At 41.8% G+C, this 23,870-nt stretch overlaps 1 protein-coding gene across 2 annotated transcripts in view; it reads right to left on the bottom strand.

The window, feature by feature from the left end:
• The window catches only part of LOC115358974 (receptor-type tyrosine-protein phosphatase gamma-like), a 528,184-nt gene that overhangs the window by 406,861 nt on the left and 97,453 nt on the right, over positions 1-23,870 (bottom strand). For both annotated transcript variants that reach the window (XM_030051157.1, XM_030051156.1), the window contains exon 2: positions 12,340-12,453. In XM_030051157.1, coding sequence (XP_029907017.1) covers positions 12,340-12,453 — 114 coding nt within the window. The remainder of the gene's footprint in view (positions 1-12,339; positions 12,454-23,870) is intronic.

The following is a 23,870-nucleotide window of genomic DNA, read 5'->3' as shown; positions in this document are numbered from 1 at the left end:
TCGTTATAATATCCTCAGTGACGACCAGGAAGGGATGGGAATTGTCCGATATGTCGCCTCTTTGATAAACAAACGGAGGATAAATGGAGCATAAATCGTCCCTCAGTCGTCCGGTTTCAGTCGGTGTATTTCTGTGGGGTTCGAATTTAAACAAAATCACAAATAAATTCCTCGTTCTCCCTCAGAAACCGGAGCAGGAGGCGACAGATTTTTTCCTTCGTGGTTCAGTGGAGCAACATGAAAACAGGAACGCTAAATCAACGCCTGAAGATGCCGTCGCAATTAGGAGACGTTTCAAAGGTTATTTGTGCTGACAGTGAAAACCTTCTCGAAGACAGCCGTTCTATTTTTTCCCCTTTCCTTCATCCAGCTGAAGTTTCACAGATGAAACAAACTTTTAAGGAGAAAGTCAAGAACAAAATGGTGGGAAAACTCAAAAGGCGTGAAAAAAGGTCAAGACAAAGTGATGCAACTTCTGTGAAATGTGACAACTCAGGGCGTACGAGTCTGTTTTTTAATTTTTTTTTTTTTTTATATGACTTTAATCAGCGTGATCACTTTTATGATTCAGATGCACCAGTAGGCATGGGCCGCGATGAATCAGCACAAAATAGCTGCCAAATCCCTCAGATGAAACGCTGATTTCACTCGTGGCCGACATGTTAAAAACGTTCCCGCTGCCTTTGAACGCCACGAGCCCTTCAGAGTAAAAGCGTGACGTCCTGCAGCAGACCAAAGCCTCTGCTGGATCGCTCCTTTCTTTCTTTATTATCGTCCTCTCACGCGTCTGTGCTGCTTCTTCCACTTTTCTGTCACTTTGTCAGGAGAAAGCAGAGGAGAGGACGCGGCAGCAGAACAGCTCTGTGGTGCTGCTGCACCTCGCGGATGTCAACTTAATGTGGGATCTGTTTTTTTTGGTTTTTTTAAACCAATGTTTCAGCACAACTTGACATTTTAAATACTTGCATTTGATGACTGCCGGGTAATCTATTTTTGAGTTTACTAAATACTTGCAGCACCCCTCTCCTCCCGTCCCGCCGCGCAGCAGAAATGATATCTGCAGCTCTTACACTGTAACAAATTGCTGTAAGAAAACAGCCAAATCGTGACAGTAACATACAGTTTTCCATGAAAACAGTACTATACGGTAGAAAACAATGCATTCTGGGCAATATTTATCGACGGCTAACCGTTTTACATAAAATACTGTAATATACCGTAAATAACGTTGCATTCTGGGAGTGATGTAGAATTCATGGCAAACAGGCCACACAAATACAGAACACTACCGTATTTCTGTAGGAGAGGAGCAGCACAGTCGACGCCAAAGAAATTTATTCTTGAGGAATATCCACCTGAATCCTGCACTTTATGCACAGATCGAGCAGAACACACGGTAAGTTGAAATACATTTTATCTGTCTGGTGATATTTGCTTGTACTATCGGGTGAGGACCGGCCATTTGGACTTTTCTGGAGAAGCTAGCACAGGACTCCAGTGGTCGAGTACGGCTAGCTGAACTGTTAAAATAATTTCAGAAATCGCGATTTGAAATGCAGTTAGTTAATTGCAAAGGCTGCTACATGTAAGCCATACATGCAGCGCATCTCACCCAGGGCAAACTCATGTCATGCAGGAGCACAGGGTGACAGAGAGCAACACATGTTGGAGCCAGTAGCGGCATTCAGTTACAGAGTGGGCGGTAAGTAAGTACCACGGAGCCGAAAGCGGCAAATAAACAGTGTAATCCCCACTAAACCTACCGCTAAACTAAAGTGAGTCGTTGACAACTTTTTCGACTTCGTCAGGTGATTAAGTATATTTTATTTTTTGGAGACAATCTTGCTTTTTACTGTGATAGCTGACTTGTTTAGCTTAGCAAGTTTACCAGTTTTAACCAACACAAAGTCACCGGCTGCGTCTGAAACTCCTGCCAACATATTAAACACGCTATTGTGTGGGGTTTATCAGTGTGTCTGAAACTTTAGTGTAAAACTACAACTCGTGAACTGCAGATTATTAATGGGGATTTATTCCAGTATACAAGTACAGTTGTGCTAACTTTTGCAGCCATTCTAAACTTGTCTCTAGCCTTTGGTCATCATATCCAAATTACTAATGATTTTCTATCAAAAATCATGTATGCAAATATCTTACAATAACATCACAACATTGATATTGAGGTATTCGGGCAAAAATATTTTGACATTTGATTTTGCTCCTATCATCCAGCCCTACTCTATATGGTAGTAGACTTTATTTCGATCCAACCTCTAATCTCAGACTGCTGTGTTTTTCAGGCGCTTCATTGAGATGAACCCAGAGAGAGGTACCAAGGCCAGCCGGGGCAAGATGGTCTCCAAGAGGACAGGGAAAGTTGTTCAGAAGAAGCCTGAAACAGTCAATCCCCGTGTGTCCAGTCTTCTGAAGAACCTCATAGACTTTGAGTGGAATTTCATATAGGTCAGTGAAATCTCTCTACATCAACGCAGCCACGATTTTTTCACACTGTTTGTCTTAAGTTATGTGTTCTTGTTTGCCTGTCTGCTAAATTTGCTATATTTCACTTCAAAAATGTGTGTATTTATGCTGTAGAACTACTATTTGGCATATTTAAGACCAAAACGCTACTGAAGCCCCTTCCAGTTCCATTATTTTGCAGCAAGGAGGAAGGAGCTCCTGGTGGAAGGGTGAGGCGGGTTTTAGTGCAGATTTTACAGAGTGCTTCCCCTGCAGATGTAACCAGCCAGCTACTCTGCGGCTCTCCTTGAACACAGACGTAAAAAGCCTCACTGATAGAAATAGGGCCTGCATCTTCCTGAACACTGTCTCACTTGGCTGTAAGTGTTGCGTATCCCTGCGTGTTTGTCACCAAGGTAAATGTACACAGCCCCCTTTTTATTATCCTACAGTGGTGCACCGACGGCTACATCTTGGAGACTGTCTCCATTTAGATCTGCAACAGAGGTGATGGTGGTCCCAAATCTGCCCCGAGACAACACAGAGACCTTCATCTCGCTCTTCAGTTTCAGATGCGGGAAATGAGAAGATTAGTTAATAAAGGCATACTTAAATGATAATCAAAGTATTTTTCAACCTGGGCCCTGTTTTGCCACCTTCTTGAGTCTAAAAGACTGATAGGGTCAGATTTTTGGAATTGGAAAAAACTATTTTTGTTGTTCTTTTGTCAGGGTAATACTTTCCTTTTTTTTAATTCAGTGTCTCTTGTTTTATCTTTTGCTGCCACTCCTCATACAATCTCCTCGTATCCATATTTTGTCCTCTTTTCACCTTTGGCCCTGTATTTACCTTTTCCCTGTCTCCTCTTGTATTTTTCCAATCAGAGCATGCAAAGTTGGCTTGTCACAAACCCTACTGATGTTTCACATTTCAATGAGCTAGTGTATTCCTTTATGATGGTGAGCTGCGATTGTTGTTTGATTGTTGTGTTTGATGTTTGCCCACTGTGGATTGACACTGACAGTCCGTTTTAACCAAGATAATGAATGTTCAACAGTTCTTCATTACCATTGGTTTCTGGTGGATAATTGCATTTCACCCTGCTGCCTTTTTAAATAAATCATGGGTTACATCGTTAGTCATATTTTGTAAGTCTCTTCTTTTGAATAGGTCTTTTTTCATTGCTACATTTTAGTTAACTAAGTCATTCATTATATATTGCACATATCACATTGAAATTGCTAATCAAGGTTACTGTAAAGACAGTGCTTACTTCATAGTGATTGTCTGTCATCAATACTGCCAGTAATATGCTCTTTTTAGAAAAAATGACTACATAGCACTGTATTTGGTATTATGGTGAAATTCCATTGCTAATTTGAAAAAAACAAAAAACAATACTGTAGACCCTGCCACAAGTATACTGTAAATTCAACAAAAATCAGCACTATACTGTGTTTTAGTACATGACACTATAACAGTAATAAACTGTAAATAAGTTTACAGTAAGCAAACAAGCAAAAATGGTAATTTACTGGCAACCTTGCTGCCAGTAGTTTACTGTAAATCAGGAAAATACAGCAATGTACTGTAATTCAGTGTGTGGTATTATTACAGTAACATACTGTTGAGTTGATTACAGTAGGAGAACTGTTAAATTAACAGTAAAATACTGGCAACCCTGCTGCCAGTATTTTACTGTTAATCTACATGACAATTGTTTACAGTGTATATTGTTTAAATCTCCAGATACGCCAACAGGACGGATACAGATTCACATAAACTGTTTGGAGTAAAGCAGCCGTCCTCCTGATAAATCCTGAGCTCCATCACACTGCAAAAACTCAAAATCTTACCAAGATTATTTGTCTTATTTCAAGTCAAAAATGTCTTATTCCTAGTCAAAATATCTCATTACACTTAAAATAAGACATGATCACCTCAGAAGTAACTTGTTTTTAGACAACTGTCTCTTGTTTCAAGTGAAAATTTGCTTGAAACAAGTGAAAATTTGCTTCAAGTCAAGTCAAGTCAAGTCAAGTTTATTTCATCCATTAAAATGGAAATTACAGCGCTTATACCCACCGTCATGCCCCCACAAGACCTCAGTTTAAAAGTAAATACTGCGTGCGGGCCTATGGTTACAGGCCTAGTTAATACATTAACATCAAATTCGCACACACAAAAGAAAAAAAGAAGATCATAAATTAACATTAAGTACTCTCATAAAACTAAAGAAGTTCTCCAAATGTACGTTTAAAGTGCTTGTTGTGCTGCCTAACCGCTTGAGATATAAAAGAAAGAGCATACCGCTTAGTGCGTGTCGCTGGTGGCCTTAACCGGCCACTATCCATAACCTTGCTGCTCAAGCAAGTATGAAGAGGGTGATGAGAGTCCTGCATAATGCTTGTTTCATTGGTAAAATTTGTTTCTTGTTTCTAGCTAATTTTCACTTATTTCAAGTGAATTTTCACTTGAAACAAGTGAAAACAGTCTAAAAACAAGTTACTTCTGAGGTGATCATGTCTTATTTTAAGTGTAATGAGATATTTTGACTAGAAATAAGACATTTTTGACTTGAAATAAGACAAATAATCTTGGTAAGATTTTGCGTTTTTGCAGTGCAGCTGTCTAAAAAAAAAAAAAAAAATTCAGAAGCTTGACGTTTAATTCTGTTTCCTCTGTCCTGTCACTTTTATAAGTCGAATTTTTTATTTTTGCTGCCTAAATGTCGCACCGTATTTGCTGCGGCGACATCGCTGCACGCATGGAAACGTTTAAAGAAGCTGCTCTCGTCTTTAACGTCAATGATGAACGAAAACACCCATCCATCCATACAAGAACACGCAACAAAGAAACCACCTGGAAAACTTAATGCATAAACATAATTTATAAAGCAACACAGCCTACAGGGACAGGTGGGGGTGGAGCTAAACGTTCACGCAGGTGTGGGTCTGCAAAATGGAGAAAATAATTGATTCGGGTGGGTGGTTAATGCGTGCACGCGGATTCAGGCGGCGTCCATGCGTCGCTAACATTTTGAGCTGACATGAACGAGAGATTCTTGGGCAGGCACATCAGTTTTCAACCCCAAAATACACGTCAAATAGCATCAGATGCAATTTTCAAGGCAAAAAGGCAGAAGACATTTTCAGCTGATTCAAGGAAACAGTGGAAACAAGTCAATTAACTCTTACTTTAGATTATAATGTTGACTTAGCTGTATGTCGAATTGGTTTTGTTTTACGTTCAGAGAAAATGAATTTTTAGATTTATAAAAAAATACTAAATGTTTGTTTTAAAGGTTTTAACATCAGGTATATTAGAATTGTATTTGTAAATGTATGATGTATTTCAGATGATGTGATTGATTGTTTTTGTAGGAAGACTAGTTGGATACAGGGCCAAAACCACCATTTCAGCATTGGGGGGGACACACATTTTGGGAATGCCTGAACATTGAATTGCTAATATATTCCAGCAATATTTTTTTTTTGCACCTCTCAGTGTATATGGGTGTTTGAGCCTTGGTTGGATACTACAGTACCAACTAATGGGGATCCTTAATTATAAACAAATAAACAAATAGACATCAAGTCAAATGAGCTCCTTTTTGAAGAATAATAGGATTTTAATTGCAAATTATTATTATTAGCGTCGCTGTTGTTGTCATTATTAATACTCGACTCGCCTGTTTATCCCTGTAAGTGGAGAGCTGGCTGGATCGCCGGCCTCTGCGTTCCTTCCCTCCCGGGTGCTTACGCCTGTCAGCCTAATAAAATTGCTTTCCTTTATGAGTAAAACGACTGCTCAACATATCATCGGTTTCCATCTTCATTTGCGTACTTCAAGGCCGCTCACAAAGGCCTGAGAGCTCTCCGGCGGCGACGGGTGCTCAATGGAGGAGCGCTCGACGAGGAGCGCGCAAATTAGCTGTGCCTCCCCCATTGATCGCGGGCCTTGACACCGTGCAGGTCTGAAAATTAATTTCCAGTCAAGTGTACGTGCGTGTGTGTGTGTGTGTGTGTAGAATATATGAAACGTGGTGTCTTTTCTTTTCTTTCTTTCATTCTTTCTTTTTTTTTTTTTTTGAAATGTAAAACACAGGAATAAGTTTTACTCCGATCTTTCAAGACGGAGAAAATGAGGTGTTTCATGTGTCCGACGAGCGATTGGAAGTAACAGTCAGCCCGTCGCAAAAAAAAAAAAAAAAAAAAAAAAAAGTCCTCTTAAAACTATACGGGGAAGCACTTGTAATTATGTGGAATGGGGGGCATATATCATGCACGGGGTCATATTCTGTATTATCCGGTTTATATTGCATATCTTAACCGAGGCCCGGCGGCGGCGCCTCCGTAACGACGTGAGCCGTAAAACCCGGAGACGCCGCCGCCGCTCGTGGAACGACCTCGCCGCCACACTCGTCAAAGTTTCACCCACACAGTCCCGTTTATTGATTTGATTTGATCACGTTAGTATTATTCTAAGGCTGTCATGAACGTTAATATGAGTGTGACAAAACATCATTAGTTAGCACTTGTGTGTAACATAATACATGTAGAACTGTAAATATTATCATTGTTATTATTATCTAATTTACTTATTGACTGCATGCAATTATTTTTTTATTTGCAGGTGGAATTACAAACTGCTGGATGATTATCATTATTAGTAGCAGTAGTTGTAGTAGTAGTATGTATATATGTATTTTTTTCTTATATTTTTTTTATTTTTTTTATTTTGTTAGCAGTACTGCCATGTCATCCTTTATGATTTTGCCTTTGAATTTCTGAAGTTGTACCTTGGCATTAATGATTTTGCATTGATTGATTGATTTGCATTGAGTGATTTATTTATTTTTTATTTATTTTATTTTATTTTATTTTTTTATTTATTTTATTTTTTTTATTTATTTATTTTATTTTATTTATTTTTTTATTTATTTTATTTTATTTTATTTTTTATTTTTATTTATTTTATTTTAAATTTTCTCAGGCACCAGCTGTCACTAAACTAAACTAAAAATCAGTTTCCAAAAACAATAATTAAAGTGGGGAAAGTGAGGGTGAAAAATCAGAGAATACTTCATTACTGTAAGGTAACTCTTCTGTTCTTAATGTACGCGGAAAAAAAGGAAAGCAGCCATAATTTAATTTTTTTTTTTTTTTTTTTTTTTATCTACATGAAGAGTTTCTTTGGATTTCCTCTTTTCCGTTTGTCACTGAACTTACTTAACCACTTCTTCACAGTTTTTTTTTTTTTTTTTTTTTTTTTTTTTTCCGGCACTGATTGCACAGGAAGACCTTTACAGCATAACACTGTGTGCTCTGGAGTCCATTATAAATGATATCATCCTCTGTGACACACACACACACACACACACACACACACACACACACACGCGTCCTCTCCTCTGATGACTTCTCTAAAGTTCCTAAACTTCCCTCTGTCCTAATTAGCTCGTTCTAATCGCATCCTCCAGAGGTCTGACAAACTCCAATCAGGACCTCGGCGGGCGGAACGCGGCCGTCCTGCCCCGCCTGATCACAACGCAGATTAAAACAGAGGGCAGCGCCGACAAATCAAACAGCTCCCGGGGACACACACACACACACACACACACACACTGCTACACAGAGAGAGAGAGAGAGAGAGAGAGAGAACTTCAGAGTCTCACGTAGAGCTGCAACTAACGGTTATTTTCATTATCAATTCATCTGACGAGTGTTTTCTCAGTTAATTGATAAGTTGTTTGTTCTGTAAAATGTCAGAAAATGTTGATCACAGTTTCCCACCGGCCGAGCCGCCGACGTCCTCAGGTGTCCTGCGTCCAATCCAATCCAATCCAATCCACTTTATTTATATAGCACAATTTTAACAAACACAAGGTTTTCCAAAGTGCTGCACAACAAGATAAAACACCACAAGATAACACAACAGAAGCAGAATAAAAAGGTAAAAAACACAGTAGGATAACACGATAAAATAAGATAAGATCAATTAAAATAAAATCAGATAAAGTAAAATAATAATAATAATAATAATAATAATAAAATAATAAAACAAAATAGGATAGAATAAATAAAATATATAAAAATATTACAATAAAATAATAAAATAAAATAAAATAAAATAATAATACAATTACAATTTTAATAGAATAAAATAATGTAAAATGCACTGCCCGCACAGCATAAAAGAAAAAACATGCACACATAAAATCATAAATCATAAAATCATAAATCCTACATGGTATCAAAAGCTAAAGAAAAGAAATGGGTTTTAAGAAGGGTTTTAAAATGAGATAGTGCGGAGGCCTTCGATTCCAAAGTGTTGGAGCCGCTACGGCAAAAGCTCGTTCCCCTCTGAGCTTTAACCTAACTTTCTGCACGGTCAGGAGCAGCTGGTCAGCTGACCTAAGAGAGCGGCTCGGAGAGCTGCGTCGTCCCAACCAACAGTCCACAAGCCCAAGATATTCAGTTTATTTAGGATGAAAAAAAAAAAAACAGAAAATCTTGACTTTGGAGAAGCAGGAATCAGAGAGCAGGTTCAAAAATCTGTCGTGACGTTACTGATCGTCGCTGTCACGTGCAGCTGCTCGTGTGTCCCGACGAAAACGCTAAAAACACCCCGTTTTCTGGGAGGTAAAGGACTTTTCTCTCCGACCGTCACCTGACGAAGGCCTGAGGAGCGACACGGTGGACACTTGTCTCTTTTTGACATTTATTGTCATACAGGTATACACAATGACACAGGAAATATGTTTTTTACCATGAGCAACTAAAACAGTTTGGTTAAGTTTAGGCAAGGAAACCCAAGTTTAGCTTTGGAATTTGGGCTAGCTGTCCACCTGTGTTGGTTTTAGACAGCAGGGCAGCCATTGCCTTATATTTATAAAATGGAATTTATTTTGAGGATTTTTGATGCAGACGACTGAGGAGGCCTGAGGAGCGACATGCTGGACACTGACGATAAAGCTGACTGCAAGTGTTGAGGCAGTAGGTAGGAGCAAGTAAAAATAATAAAAAAATTATATTTTTGCCTCTTTTTATGTGCTTGCCTTGAAAAGGCAACACATCTTATTATCTTGCATATTTCTTCTTCTTATTATTATAGTATTTTATTATTCTGCACTTTTTCGGCGCGCTACTCCTCCTACAGCTTTGGTTTTAGGCCCCCACAATGAATTGGGAAAATGTGCGGCCCCATTGGGAGAGGTGTGCTATTACTTTTATAAGGAATCCAACCCACGGAATTCTCAAAATTCCAATTTTCCTGAAAATTTCGGCCATCCGAAATGAATGGCCAAAACTTCAGAAGGCTCCAGGGCCCAGAGCTTTTGACCTGCATCCACGCATCAAATACGAAAAATGTGCATCTTGTGGAGATGAAGAGGTGTGTCAATTTTCAAACCGATCAGACTTTGCGATTTCTCATAATTCATAATTTAAATCACGATTTTGCCCTCATAGAAAAAGAATGGGAAATCGGCAGACACTCATGCATTTTCAAAGCCTCACAGCTCCTTCATTCTTTGTCACACAGACTCCATTCAAAGCTTAAATGACTCAGCAGACCTTCAACTTTATGTGTGTCACCTTCAATTTTTCAGGTCTGCTTTAGTTTGCCATAAAACACAGTTTAAGTTTGGAGTTATTTTTGAGCCGCCTCTGACTTTTGAATGAGTGTGTATTGCGTGAGCTAGAGTGGCATTCCTGAGGGCTAGAGTGGAGCAGCCCTTAAAATTCGCCTAAAACTTTTGTCTTTTACTTGCTCTCCTGGCTACAATTTTCACTGCACATGCATAATTTTTTGGAAAGTAGTAGGAAAACTAGTTGTGCTTTGAAAAATGCAAAGACAAAAGCAAAGTAGCTTCAACTTTTTAAACTGTGACCCTTAACGAGGCAGGAGTGCCAGCTCTCTCCCCCATAGACTCCCATTATATCTGGAATGCAAAGTCTCAGGAGAGAAGCAGAAGGACACACTTTTCCAACTCGCTCTAAGGTGGGCATTTTTGGGAGTTGGAAAATAATTTTGACACAGTTTGAAAGCCCAAAGCCTTGCCTTTCTCATGATACCTTTTATTTTCTGCTCGGACTTACTGTCATTGAGAACAAAGCAGTAGTTTGACCACTACTTTTAGGTGATTTTTCACAGAAGCAGCACTATCACTCATGCTGTGTGCTTCATAGAACCTCATTTCTGGCTCCGCCCACACAAGTCCCAGTAGCACAGTGGATAGTGTCTCTGCCTGCCATGCAGGAGACCAGGGTTCAACTCCCCACCTGGGCAAGAGCCACAACACTACACAACCCACAAACAGCACAGGGCTGGCAGTTTAGCGCATGTCCAGGCGCTCGCAAGGCAAGCACATCAAAGTTTCTTCAGAAACTTTATAAAGTCTAGTTGACATTTATTGTCTTACAGGTATATGCAATGACATGGAAAATATATATATATATATATATATATATATATATATATATGACATGGAAAATATATATATATATATATATATATATATATATATATATATATATATATATATATATATATATTTATATTTTTTTTTGCCTCTTTTTGACATTTATTGTCATACAGGTATATGCAATGACATGGAATTTTTTTTTTTTTTTTTTTTTTTTTTTTAATCATCATTGCTTTTGAGGTGAGCACCTAAAACACTTTGGTTAAGTTTAGGGAAGGAAACCCAAGTTTAGATTTGGATGCCTAAAATATTGTCGACCATTTTTGAGGATAATTTTTGATGCAGACGACTAATCCCCGATGAGTTTCATTGTCTTTTAACACATTTTTTGTAAAACTATAAATTTTGTGAGACCAGGCGGAGGTGGAGTCAAAGCATGCTCGGCCACCTTGCTGATCCGGACACACACACACACACACACACACACACACACAGAGAGAGAGAGAGAGGCAGTGCCGACCCAAGGCCAAAGCCTCCCCTCCCCTCTCTCTCTCTCTGTGGCACCGGGCGGCTCGTGCGATGAGCCAAAATGTCCACCAGCGGCTCACCGTCCCTCCCTTCATTGTTTTCCTCCTCTTGCCTGGATCCTGCCCTCCGTTACATCAGCGTCTTATGTAAGCGCTGTGATCAAACGTGCGTGGTGGGGACAGCAGGAGAGCATCGGTACATCTTAACATCAAGAGCAGGAGCACCCAGTGAAACTCTTACCAGCCCCACCACCTTTTTTTTTTTTTTTTTTTTTTTTTTTACCCACAAGGTCCCGGGCTCTCCGCACACCACAAAAGGTGCCCAATTAGGGTGAGACGAGCGAGCGGAAATATTGAAATAAGTAAACTAAAAGATCATTTGTTGCCCGGGGCCGGCGTCGGCTGCACAGTGAAAGATTAATGCCGCCCCTCTGCAAGCCGCGGCTCCCAGGGACGGCACAAGTGGCTTTTTTTTTTTTTTTTGCTTCTGAAGCGCTGGTAAAATAAAAAAGGGCCCGGAGCGGCCTCGAGGCCAAAAGAGCAGCTCGGAGAGATGAGGAGATGGGTCGAGAGAGGCAGAGAGAGAGAGGGAGAGAGAGAGAGAGAGAGGAGGGAAGGCAAACATGCTGCACTGACAGTGGCACAAAACTGCCTTTTTTTTTTTCATTCTTAAAAACACACCTGCACACACAGCATGCTCTAACATCACACACACACACACACACACACACATTTGTCCTCCTGTATTCATCACCGCCTTCCATATTCTCGAACAACTAACCTTAAACCAAAAGCTCAAACTAAAGCTAAAACTCCCAAACTGATAAACCAAAGGTAAAGCCTGCAGCACGTCAGCAGCAGCCAAAAGGCTCAAATCAAACCGCAGAGTCACACACACACACACACACACACACACACACACACCTGAGTACGCCCAGTAGGTCTCCTCGGCGGCGGCTCTCCGAAGTCGCGTCCCGGACGGCGTCCTGCGAAGGCCCTGGAGAGGGGCCGCAGCCTCGGCTTGGCTTCCTGTCAGCGCTGGAAAACACAGAGAGAGAGGCCGGTGAGCCAAACAGCAGCAGCAGAGCCTCGCCGGTGCACCGCCGCCCCGCCGGGACCGGGACCCCCCCCTGCCGGGACGGGACCCCCCCCTCCCACCCCCCGCTGGGGCTGGATGACAGCCGCCCACGTCCTCAGCTGACTTCCAGTGCAACCTGCTGCACATTAACATTCACATTAGGAATTAAAAAGGTCAACAACAAATAAAGAACAAAAGGCGTGGAGCTTGAAAGTCATGAATGCAGATGAAGGGGCGCAGGATGAGGACAAACTATCATATCTTTTCATATCACAATATTTTTTTTTTTTTTTTTTTTTTAAGTTGGATGTGCAGCAGGATGGATCCGAGTTCATCTCAGTTCCTTTTCCTCCTGCAGTCCAAACCAAGGTTATTCCCTTCTGTGTCATTTCACTTTCTTTTGGTTACTTTTGTAAAGTCACAATACAGTTTCAGTTAGTTATCGTTTTTTTTTTTTGTAAAGCCTCGTTTTTACAGTTATTTCAGTTCACACTTAGTTTATGATATTTCGCACGTTTTCGTTAACGATAATAACCTTTGTCCAAACACATGCATATCGTCCATATGAACAGCATTACAGGGTCTGTCTGTGTGCTGCTGCGGCCAAATGGACATGCAGATTATATCTTACGCTGACTCAGCTGTTCAGGATTTAAACAACTCACTGCCTGGAAACATCCACAAATTGTTTTTTAATAGAGTTTTTAATAGAGTTTAATAGTTTTTTAATATTTTTGTCTATTTTGCTCTGTTATTTCTTTTGTTCATTCACAGTATTTATTTTTACTATGGGTAAAAATGCACAAATGATCATATGATAAAACGCTTGTTTATGTGTATATGGGTATATGGTTTAAAAAAAATTGTAATTTGGATCAATTGTATGGGAGTCAGCTGATACGGTAGTTACCGAGTAGTGGAGAAGGGGGAGGATTTAAATAAAGCCTTCATTCATTCATTCATTCATTCATTTTCAACACTGATGTGCTCAGATTTTCCACGGGCCTCAGATACGGTGGGACGTCCCGGACCTCTCTGTCTCTCACCCTAACCTCGAGCCCCTCTCTCTCTCTGTCTCAGGGGTCTTCTGAGGTCTTGTGTCCAGCCTAAACAGCACATCAGGTGATTTCAGTGATGAGCACGAACTCGAGCAGCCTGGAGGAGCCAATCACAGAAATCATGACCGGGGGCAGAGTTTAGCCGGAACAGCAACAGCAACAACAACAACAACAAGCCGCAGTAAAGACCTCTCCACGTGGAGAGAGGAGGCGTGGCCTCTGCCTGTGAGCTTCGGGAGGCGTGCATGCAGGCCTCCGTCTCCACCAGATAACGTTCTCCGGTATTTATTAACCGCTGGGTGGAAGCAGGAGGAGCCTGTGTGGGTCCAGCAGCTGGAAACCCAACGACAGACACTGATAGTCAGCATTTACTCGTGTGTGTGAACGTACCGCACATGCATCATGGAGCTATCACCTCCGATTTAACTCCTTGAACTCTGATTCCACCTGATGCATCTCCAAAATTAAAAAAAAAGGTAACACTTTACAATAAGAGTGCAACAATTAATGTTAGTTAATGCCATAATAAACATGAAGTAACAGGTAATAAACATGAAGTAACAGTTAACTAACTGTTAACTAATGTGTCTAAGAATCATGTGCTAATGCTGTTCATGTTAAGGTATTAATTTACAGTTGTCCCTCGCTATAACGCGGTTCACCTTTCATGGCCTCGGAGTTTCGCAGATTTTTTTAGTGCAATTTTGCATGTTTTTTTTTTTTTTTTTTTTTTTTTTTTAAATACAGCGCATTGTGTTCTGCGTCCTGATTGGCTAAGGGACTGTAGACCATTGTCAATCAACCTCCTCCGTGCCGTGTCTCCTGTACAGTACAGAATGCGTTCATTCTATAATACTGGACTTATTTTTCTACGAAGGTTTGAACTTTGAGAGTTTGAACAAGAGAGAAAAGTGAGAAAATGTTAATGCCTGTCTGAGAAAAGTGTATAAAGTGTGTAGTGAGGGGTTTTACAGCCTTAAAACATCTAGAATAATTGTAAAAAATAAAGCTGACTACTTCGCGGATTTCGCCTATTGTGGGTTATTTTTTAGAACGTAACTCCTGCGATAAACGAGGGACCACTATATATGTTATTTAAGGGTTATTGTAGATATTATAATCATTAACTAACAGTTAATTAACCATTACGGTATTAACTAACGTTGACTAACATTAATTGTTGTACTCTTATTGTAAAGTTACAAAAAAAAAAAAAAAAAACTGTTCAAAAAGAAAAGTTGCAAAGACACTCGGTTTAGAAAAAAGTATCAAAAAGCCTTTAGTTTTCACTCGGCAAACAGATTAAAAGTTTCTGTATCTGCTGGTTCCACGTGAAGCCACTTCACACTCATATTGAGTAAAATATTCAAACCAGATCTGCTGTAGTTTCATGGCTGCAACATTTCACCAAACACAACATCATTTTACACACGTTTTACATCTGGCATCGTTGAAAACTTCAGGATCTCCACTAGAGTTCAGAATAAAATTCGAGGAGGTTGAGCGGAGCTGAAGGTCACTCCCTCCTCGCTCTCAGACGACGGCCTGCACGAGCCTCTAGATTTAAACGAGCCACCCCGAACGCAGCAGCAGACTGTCGACTTCGAACGGAGACCGGTGCCAAGGTTTGGTTAACGGGGCCGGGCCGCCGTTTACACCCATGAGCTTCAACCCCCCCCCCGACCCCCCCTCCTGTTCCTGTGCCTGCAGACTCTCAGACCTCTGCCCCGCCGGCGAAAACACACCAAAAACCAAAAAAAAAAAAACGTCTGAGAAAAAAATCCACTTGACAAAAATGAACTGAACTGCTTTTAGACCGACTGACTTGAGCTTCTCCTCCTCTCATGCAGTTTCTCTAAATCTGAGCCAAAATACAAACCAAAAAAAAAAAAAAGAAAAGAAAAGGTTGTTTTTTTTTCTCTCTCCTCATTTTACAGTTGATTTGGAGAGAGGCAGTTTGGCAAGATTAACTGAATGAAAATCAGCTTGTTCATTTGAAACTGATTTCAAATAGTCATATATGCGTGTGTGTATATGTGTGTGTGTGTGTGTGTGTGTGATGCGAGGAAAGCCAGGTCGGAGGCGAGCGTCATGGCCGATCGCCGAGGGGGTTCAGAGTCTCTGATCAAGACACCGCATGACTGGTCACCGAGGCAGAGAGCACTGCACCCACTGGAGGGGGGTCTGACTCTGTGTGTGTGTGTGTGTGTGTGTGTGTGTGTGTGTGTGTGTGTGTGCGTCTCCATTGTCACATGTCATCAGCGGTGGCCGTCTCCCGCCAGGAAGGGAGCTGTTGTTGCTTCTCAGCAGAGACCGGACTCTCCCACACACCTCGCCACCTCTCACCTCAGACCGCCACGACATATAAATACACTGTGGCAGCGGCGGCGGCGGGGGGGGCGGGGCCTGCCATTTCACATCGCATCTGACCCCGGGATGACCACCTGTGATTAGGAGGATGCGGGGAGGTGTGTGTGTGTGTGTGTGTGTGTGTGATAGATGGCACGAATCCGAGCGGCTAAAGCGTCTCCACAAGGACACGCGGCCGCCACGAAACGTCAATCACGCCGTAATGGAAACCCAACGTCCTTTTTTGCAAGGCATTGTGGGGGTTTAAAGGCAAAGGATGAACAATGGGCGAGTCTTTGTTTCAGTGACAGACTCACCCCCCCACCTCACACACACACACACACACACACACACACACACACACACCCCTTCGTCTTTCTTTCTTCCTCTCCTCCTCTGGTTTTAATTCTGGGGGATGTAAGCGTGGCTCATGTCCGTGAATGCCAATGCGAGGCAGCTCTATGGCTTTTCTATGAATTACATTATTGATTCCCAATACTGCTCAGAACAGAAAATGTAATTATGCACGGACCCCGCCCTCGCCCTCGCCCCCCCCCCCGTCCACGCCGAGCCCGTCCTCCTCCTCCCCCCGCTCTCATTTCTCTCTTGTCTTTCACTCGGTGACTTTCATCAATTTGTCTTTCACTGCTGCCTGCACGAAACCCCCCCCCCCTCACACACACACACCAGCAGCAGCACTATCAAGCCCGACCTCTCGAAGCCTCTTAAGTGAGTGTCCTTCAATCACGTCGTGACGGGCCGCGGCTTTCCCAAATTGCTTTGCAACATGTCGGCGTGCAGCCCTCCTCCCCTCCTCCTCGTCCTCGTCCTCCCCTCCTCTGTTTTCATTCCTCCGTAAACCCCCGGGGGAGTTCACCCCAACCCGTCGCGTCTCGGGCCGCGGCCGCTCAGACGTGTCCGGCCATTTAGCAGGCTTTATTTATCCGGAGCCGGAGCCCCATTAAGAGGGGGGGCCGAGTCCGAATCCATCTCGGGACGCCGTCCTCCAGGAGGACTCCCGGGCCGGAATAACAATGTTGTGAAGGAGAAGACGGAGGAGGAGAAGGAGGAGGTGGGTGGGGGTTGAAACAGAGGTGAAGGACGTGGAAGGAGAGGAGGAAGGAGAGGAATGACAGATTAGGACGGGAAGAGGGTGCGCGCGGTAAGACGAGCGGCGGAGGAGAAGCGAGTTGAGAGGGCAAAGGAGCAGAGGAAAAACAAAACTAAGAGAGAACAGAGAGAGAGAGAGAGAGAGAGCATAAAGAGGAGTGGAATTAAGCCCCGACGATAAAATTACACTCCTCTCCTAGCAACAGTTACCGGACAGCTCGCTGCATGGCAACCACTCAGTGGCAGAGGATGGGAGGAGGAGGAGGAGGAGGAGGAGGAGGAGGAGAGGAACAGAGGCCTACTGTTGGACTGAGGAGGAAGAATCAGGAGAGAGAGGGAAGGAGGGAGGGAGGGAAGGAGGGAGGGAAGGAGGCTTCGGTGGTGTCAAGTACAGATAAATACAGTGTCCTCCAGTGAATAAACACAGACATTAGAGGCGCTGAGGTGACTCTCTTCACGAGAGCGTCTTAAGGAGGCGAGGGAATCTGGGAAACGCGACACTATCGCCGGATTTCACCCGCGATGACACGCTCACAACACACGACCCTGCGATACGCATCATGACAAACAGCGGCGGTGCTTCGTGTTACGTGTCACTGAAGAAGAAGAAGAAGAAGAAGAAAACACCCTGGAAAAGGCAAAATCATTTTCCGATAAGCAGGAATCGGTCGTGTTTTTTCGGCTCAAATGCCTCCAGACGGGACCAAACGCACCTCACGGGGACTCAAACGGGCATCCGTGCAAATGAAAACTCAAATACACCTGGCACAAGTGTGTCGAGAATACATCACTGAAGGAAGTATCGCGATATATTGCATGTTAGAAACCCCCGAGTCGACTAGAGATTCCTCAAGTCTGGACATTTCAATAACATTCTCTTAAAAATGCACTGGGAATAAACAGCAATATAGGCAAGCAAAAAAAAAAAATGATGTTTTAATCTCCTTTTACAACTGGCAGATGCGCAATTAATTGGATTAATTTGCCGGAGAGTTGTGGAGGACGTGAGTTTTCCTTTCCTAGGATGGCAACGGAAAACAAACGACTTGACTTCCATTCATTCTCCACAGCCTTTTTTGCGAATCGGAGCCATAACGGGCCCTGACCTTAACCAATGAGCCAGAATGACCACGCATCCATCGCCATCCTAGGGAAAAAAAAAAAAATGCAAGTCACAGTATAGCTACAGAACCTGAGTCAACTCTGAGTCTTTTTTTTTTTTTTTTCCGCTCCATTTTCTGCACTTCTGGTTAGGCTTAAGTTAACCTGCAGCACCATAGCACTTTCCCGTTGATTGTTTTATGCACTGTTTTTCTTATGTATTGTTTTTTATGTATTGCTTTTATGAACTGTTTTTATGACTTAGTTGTAAAGCACTTTGGGTACCTTATGGTTATTGTAAAGGGCTATAGAAATAAACTTGATTTGATTTGATTTGATCTTATACAGCCCTAATTATATCAACACGTACTGTCATTTTTTCTTTTGCAATATGAATTTTGATGTATTGTTCCGTCCCCAGCAGTCATGTTATTTTGTATTATGTGATTCTGCAGAACTGAAGCTGTGTGTTTCTGTTTATTATAAAGTGGCATGAGCTACTTTTTCCTGAGTAACTTCACTGAACCAAACCGCCGTTTGTCTGGAGGGCGGCTCCGCTGCTCCTCGCTCTCCTCCGCGGTTAAGTAACGGGTCGCCTGTCAGAGTCGACTTCTCACAGTCGCCCCCACCGGAGCCGACGCCGAGTGTGGCGAAAAAAAAACGTCTTCAGATCGGTAACCAGCGGGGCAGCATGGGAGCGATGGGACGAGTCGGGCAGGCCGAGGGAGGAAGTCGCCCGGCCTTCGTGCAGGCCTCTCGCCCCCCCTTTCCCCCGCCACCGCCGCCGCCCCGCCTCCTGAGCTCCAGCAGCAGCCTCCTCCTCTGTCAGAGCTCATCTGCATCAGCACCCGCCGCAGACACAGAGAGGGAGGGAGCGACGAAGAAAGAAACAACCACTTTCACATGGAAACGCTGCAGTGAACTGGTCTGGGGTGCCAGGCTCTCACACACACACACACACACACACACACACACACCGCAGATGTCGTGCTGCAGCTGATGATCACTGTCACTGTCAATTAATCTGTCTTTTTATTTTATTATTTTTTTTTTTTCATAGGCCCCCTCTGTAAAGTCAAAATAATGACAAATGATGCCAACTGACTGATGGATTAGATTTGGGATTGAAAAGTACGCCACACCGATCCAGATTAGACTGACAACACTGTTTTCGTGTCAGATTGTTTTGGAGAAGTTGGCCACACGCAGCAAAATGCTTCAATGTCTTGTGCAGAACAACACTTGCATGACTCCGCCTGCCATACTGATCATCTTGATCACATGACAACCAGATTTTATACAGCACATGTCAGTAAACCCTCATTTCCCCTCGTTTTTCATTCACATACAGCTAAACTGCGTTCTTATTACATTTAGGGTTAGGGTTAGGGTTACATTTAGGGGTAAACATATCTTGTTTTGTTTGTATTTTGTGGATTATGTTTGTTTCTGATGTATCACAAATCCATTTCTAATCTAATCTAACCTTGTTTATCACTTTGGGAAGCATTTTAGCGATTTTCATGACTTTAGCCTCCAAAACTCCTTGGTTAAGGTTAGGAGAAGGTTAGAGTTAGGTGTAAAAAACAGGTAACACTTTACAATAAGAGTACAACAATTAACGTTAGTTAATGTCGTAATAAACATAAAGTAACAGGTAAAAGTAACAGGTAATAAACATGAAGTAACAGGTAATAAACATTAAGTAACAGTTAACTAACTGTTAACTGATGTTTCTAAGAATCATTTATTAATGCTGTTCATGCTAAGGTATTAATTTATATGTTATTTAAGGGTTATTGTAGATATTATTAACATCATGCCTTCTACTCTTCTACTCATTTGTACTTACCCCCTACTTATTTGTACTTTTTGTATATTGTTGTATATTGTATACAGGTTGTTCATTGTATATAGGAATGTCATATATTCTTTCTATTTTATCTTTATTTTTATTTTATTTTACTTTATTTTATTATTATTATCGTTATTATTATTATTATTATTATTATAATCCTTTTTTATTTTTTACTTGCACAGTGCTGGAGTTGTTGCAATTACATTTCACTGCTGCTGTACCTGTACATTCATGCATGTGACGAATAAATCTTGAATCTTGAATCTTGAATGCCATGATAATCATTAACTAACAGTTAATTAACCCTTATGGCATTAACTAACGTTAACTAAGGTTAATTGTTGTACTCTTATTGTAAAGTGTTACCAAAAAACACTTGGTTATGGTAATGTAATGTAACGTTTGCAAAAAGCCAACATCGGCGTCTCTTCTGGGTGAAAGTTGGTTCGTTTGGTCGTTTGAAACTTTTCATAATCCACAACCAAAGGCACTTTTCCCTTTGGAACCTAACGGAGAACACAGTTTAGTTGTATGAGAACGTCGTTTTTAGGGAGACAGGGTTCCTGTCTGCTACTCTGCAAAGCCAAACTTGGTCTGTGTGTCCAAACGCATCCTGTTGGGAAAATATTTTTGCAGAAAATTAAGCACCAAAAACACAAGTGAGATGTTTTAGTGTGGACCAGAGGGCGGAATGGAGGAAGAAAGTGTGTGATCAGATTTCTCCAGCCCAAAGAACCTCCTCAATCTCCTCAAGGTCGCACTCCCTGATTGGCTGATCCTACAGGGGGGATATCTGACGTTGCATCCAAGCAGAAATATAAAAGCATGCGCCACCCACTGCTTTCCTTCCATTCATGCTTTATGTCATGTTTTCATTCCCTTCCACTGTAAAATCCAGAGGAAAAGTGAGTGGAGTGCATGTTGGCGCTGCTGGCGTACCTAACACTTCTCCTCACGCGGAGGCTCTCCTGCTCCTGCTCTCCTGAGTTTAATTTGCACAAACACACTCGTGCATCCACTCTATGCATGTTGGCACACACACACACACACACACACACACACACACACACTGTACGGCATCGTGACTGATTGCTGATGAGCTGGATTTAGGTTTACGTTTGTTCTCTGTTAGGTTTTCTGAGACATGCTCGTGATGAGGGGCTGTATAAATGAACCCGGCTTCACACACACACACACACACACACACTCACACAGACATATGTATGCAACATTTTTCTTCATTCGTTGTTCTTCGGCATGTTAAAAATCCCCACACACAGGCTGAGCCGGCTGAGCTGCAGCGGCCCGGTGTGTCGGGACGCTTCGTCCCGCTGGGTCCCCTGTGACGCCCGACAGGACGTTTTTCTCAGGACACACGGAAAACAAGAATGTGATAAACTTTTCCAGGCGAGAAGGTGGAAGCGGCTGCAACACAAACAGTTCCTATCCCATCACTGCGGCAGAGCAGAAGAGGATAGAATGATCAGACGAGTTGATGTAAGTTGATTATTAAAGTATGAATCACACCTGGTGTTAACAACCGTCCTGACAAATCCAAATACCAGTGGACCTGTGATCAGATCTAACTTTCCCGCTCTATAGGCAAATAAATACATCTCATTTCAAAGTGAAAGAGAGAGAGGCCATAAAATGAAATTCTTATTTTGCCAGTCCTCCTTCCATGCAAAAAAAAATAAAAATAAAAGAGCATTTTTCCAGGCAGCAGGTCTTTAACAAAAGGAGACGTCCTCACTCTCTCCAGCCTCGTATTTGTATTTGTATTTGTCTTATTTCAAGTCAAGTCAAAATGTCTTATTTCTAGTCAACATATCTCATTACACTTAAAATAAGACATGATCAGCTCAGAAGTAACTTGTTTTTAGACAATTTTCACTTGTTTCAAGTGAATTTTCACTTTTTCCACTGGCAAATTTTGCCAATGAAACAAGCAAATTTTCACTTGTATCAAGTTAATTTTTGCTTGAAACAAGAGACAATTGTCTAAAAACAAGTTACTTCTGAGGTGATCATGTCTTATTTTAAGTGTAATGACATATTTTGACTAGAAATAAGACATTTTGAATTGAAATAAGTCAAATATTCTTGGTAAGATTTTGAGTTTTTGCAGTGAATGCATCCTGTGATCCACTGTGACACTTCACTGCTGCTCACACCTGAACTTAGAGGCGTCACCTTGTGATCGGACGGATGTTAACACCAGGTGGGAACAGCCTCTAAGATACTAAGTTTGTCTTACTTTTCTCCATTCGTACCCTTATACTTTTTTTTTAAAGGCAAAATTGACCCTCACACATTATATGTGTGAGGGTCAATTTCGTCACTAGCCGAGTCCGTGGAGGTCCACACAGCACCATCCACGTGCCTCCCAGATTTTGTGACGTGCAGACTTTCCACATTCAGCTCCAAGCACATCCTTCAAAAAAAACCTGCATTTGATAAGCCACCACTTTGAGCGCAGCTGACAACACACTGTCTAATAATCTAACAAGATCTCAAGACCTTAATGCAAATATTCACTTATAGACTAAATGATTGACTGACTAACCAACGAAAAAAAAGAAACTTCAGGCACCAGCGGGTGACAAAACGACAGCTACATGCCTTTATTTTATACAGTCTACAGTGAGAATACACACCCTCATTATGGGGAACAAAGCAGCTGAAAGCCTAAATGCTACTGTAAACGCTTAGTTTAACATGGATTGTGCGGATATATATATATATATATATATATATATATATATATATATATATATATATATATATATATATATATATAAAAATATATCTAAAGTCTAAATATGTCTGAGGTTTTCAACGGCAAAAAAATGAGTGATAAAATTAATTTACCAGCTGTCATTTTATTTCCTCAGTTGCAGGCATTTACAGAGAGCCTTTCAGCATTTCTATTTACTTATTTACTAAAGCTTTATCTAATTAAGAGGAAATTCTTGTTTGGATGCATGTTTCCATTAAAAAAAAAAAAAAAAAAAAAAAAAAAAAAAGCTGATGAAACAAGTCCTGTCATCAACCGTCAACTAGCATTTTTTTTTTTTTTTAGTTGCAAACAAAGACGATGACAGTCGTCACTGTTTGTAAGTGGCAGGTGACAACAACCGCAGCGATGCCTTCAAAGTCTGCTGCGGTCCAACCTTTCCCTCTAACACGGATTAGATTTTCACTTTCAGCTTCACTTTTATGCCAGGCTTACGTTTCTTCTTCAGTTAATTAATTGCATCTTCAGCTGTCATGTTATTTCATTAATTGCGTTGTTGACCGGCTGTCCCGCTGCCAAAAAAACTTTATTAGGAAACACTGCGTCGACTTGTGTTGTCACTTTTCTTCTTTCAGCGACTAAATTTTCCAAAAGTGCACGCTGACGTTTCCTCTAATTAAAAGTAAGACGTGGTCAGTGTTTTTTTTTAGTTTTTTTTTAGGTTTTTTTTTTTTGAGTTTTTAGGAGTATCTTAACTGACATCCTTCACACACACACACACACTGACTCTAAAGCGGCATACAAAATGCAGCAGACATTTACGCCAAAGTAACTCCCGTTTTCTCCCTCACACTCTCCATCAGCGTGGAAGTGCCAGGAGTCAATAAAGCTTAAAGGGACTGGCCTTTTGTGAGCGCGCTGCCACTCACACACACCGTCCTCCTGAGGAGAGACCGGACGAGCTCAGGCCCGGGCCTCGCCGCCTCGCCGCCTCCCGGACCCTCTGAGCCTCTGGATTTTCATTTGGGGCGTAAACATTAACAGATCAGAGCCTGTTCTCCTCTGCGTGAGGTGGAAACAGACACAGACACAGGAACACGACCCCGATGCCCCTTTTCCACCAAAAAACACCTGGTGCTAGTTCGGAGCTGCTGCTAGAGCCGG

The sequence above is a fragment of the Myripristis murdjan genome, chromosome 5 (genome assembly GCF_902150065.1).
Source record: "Myripristis murdjan chromosome 5, fMyrMur1.1, whole genome shotgun sequence".
Taxonomy (NCBI): domain Eukaryota; kingdom Metazoa; phylum Chordata; class Actinopteri; order Holocentriformes; family Holocentridae; genus Myripristis; species Myripristis murdjan.
Note: the sequence above shows the minus strand (reverse complement) of the source record. Positions and strands in the feature narration are given on the sequence as shown.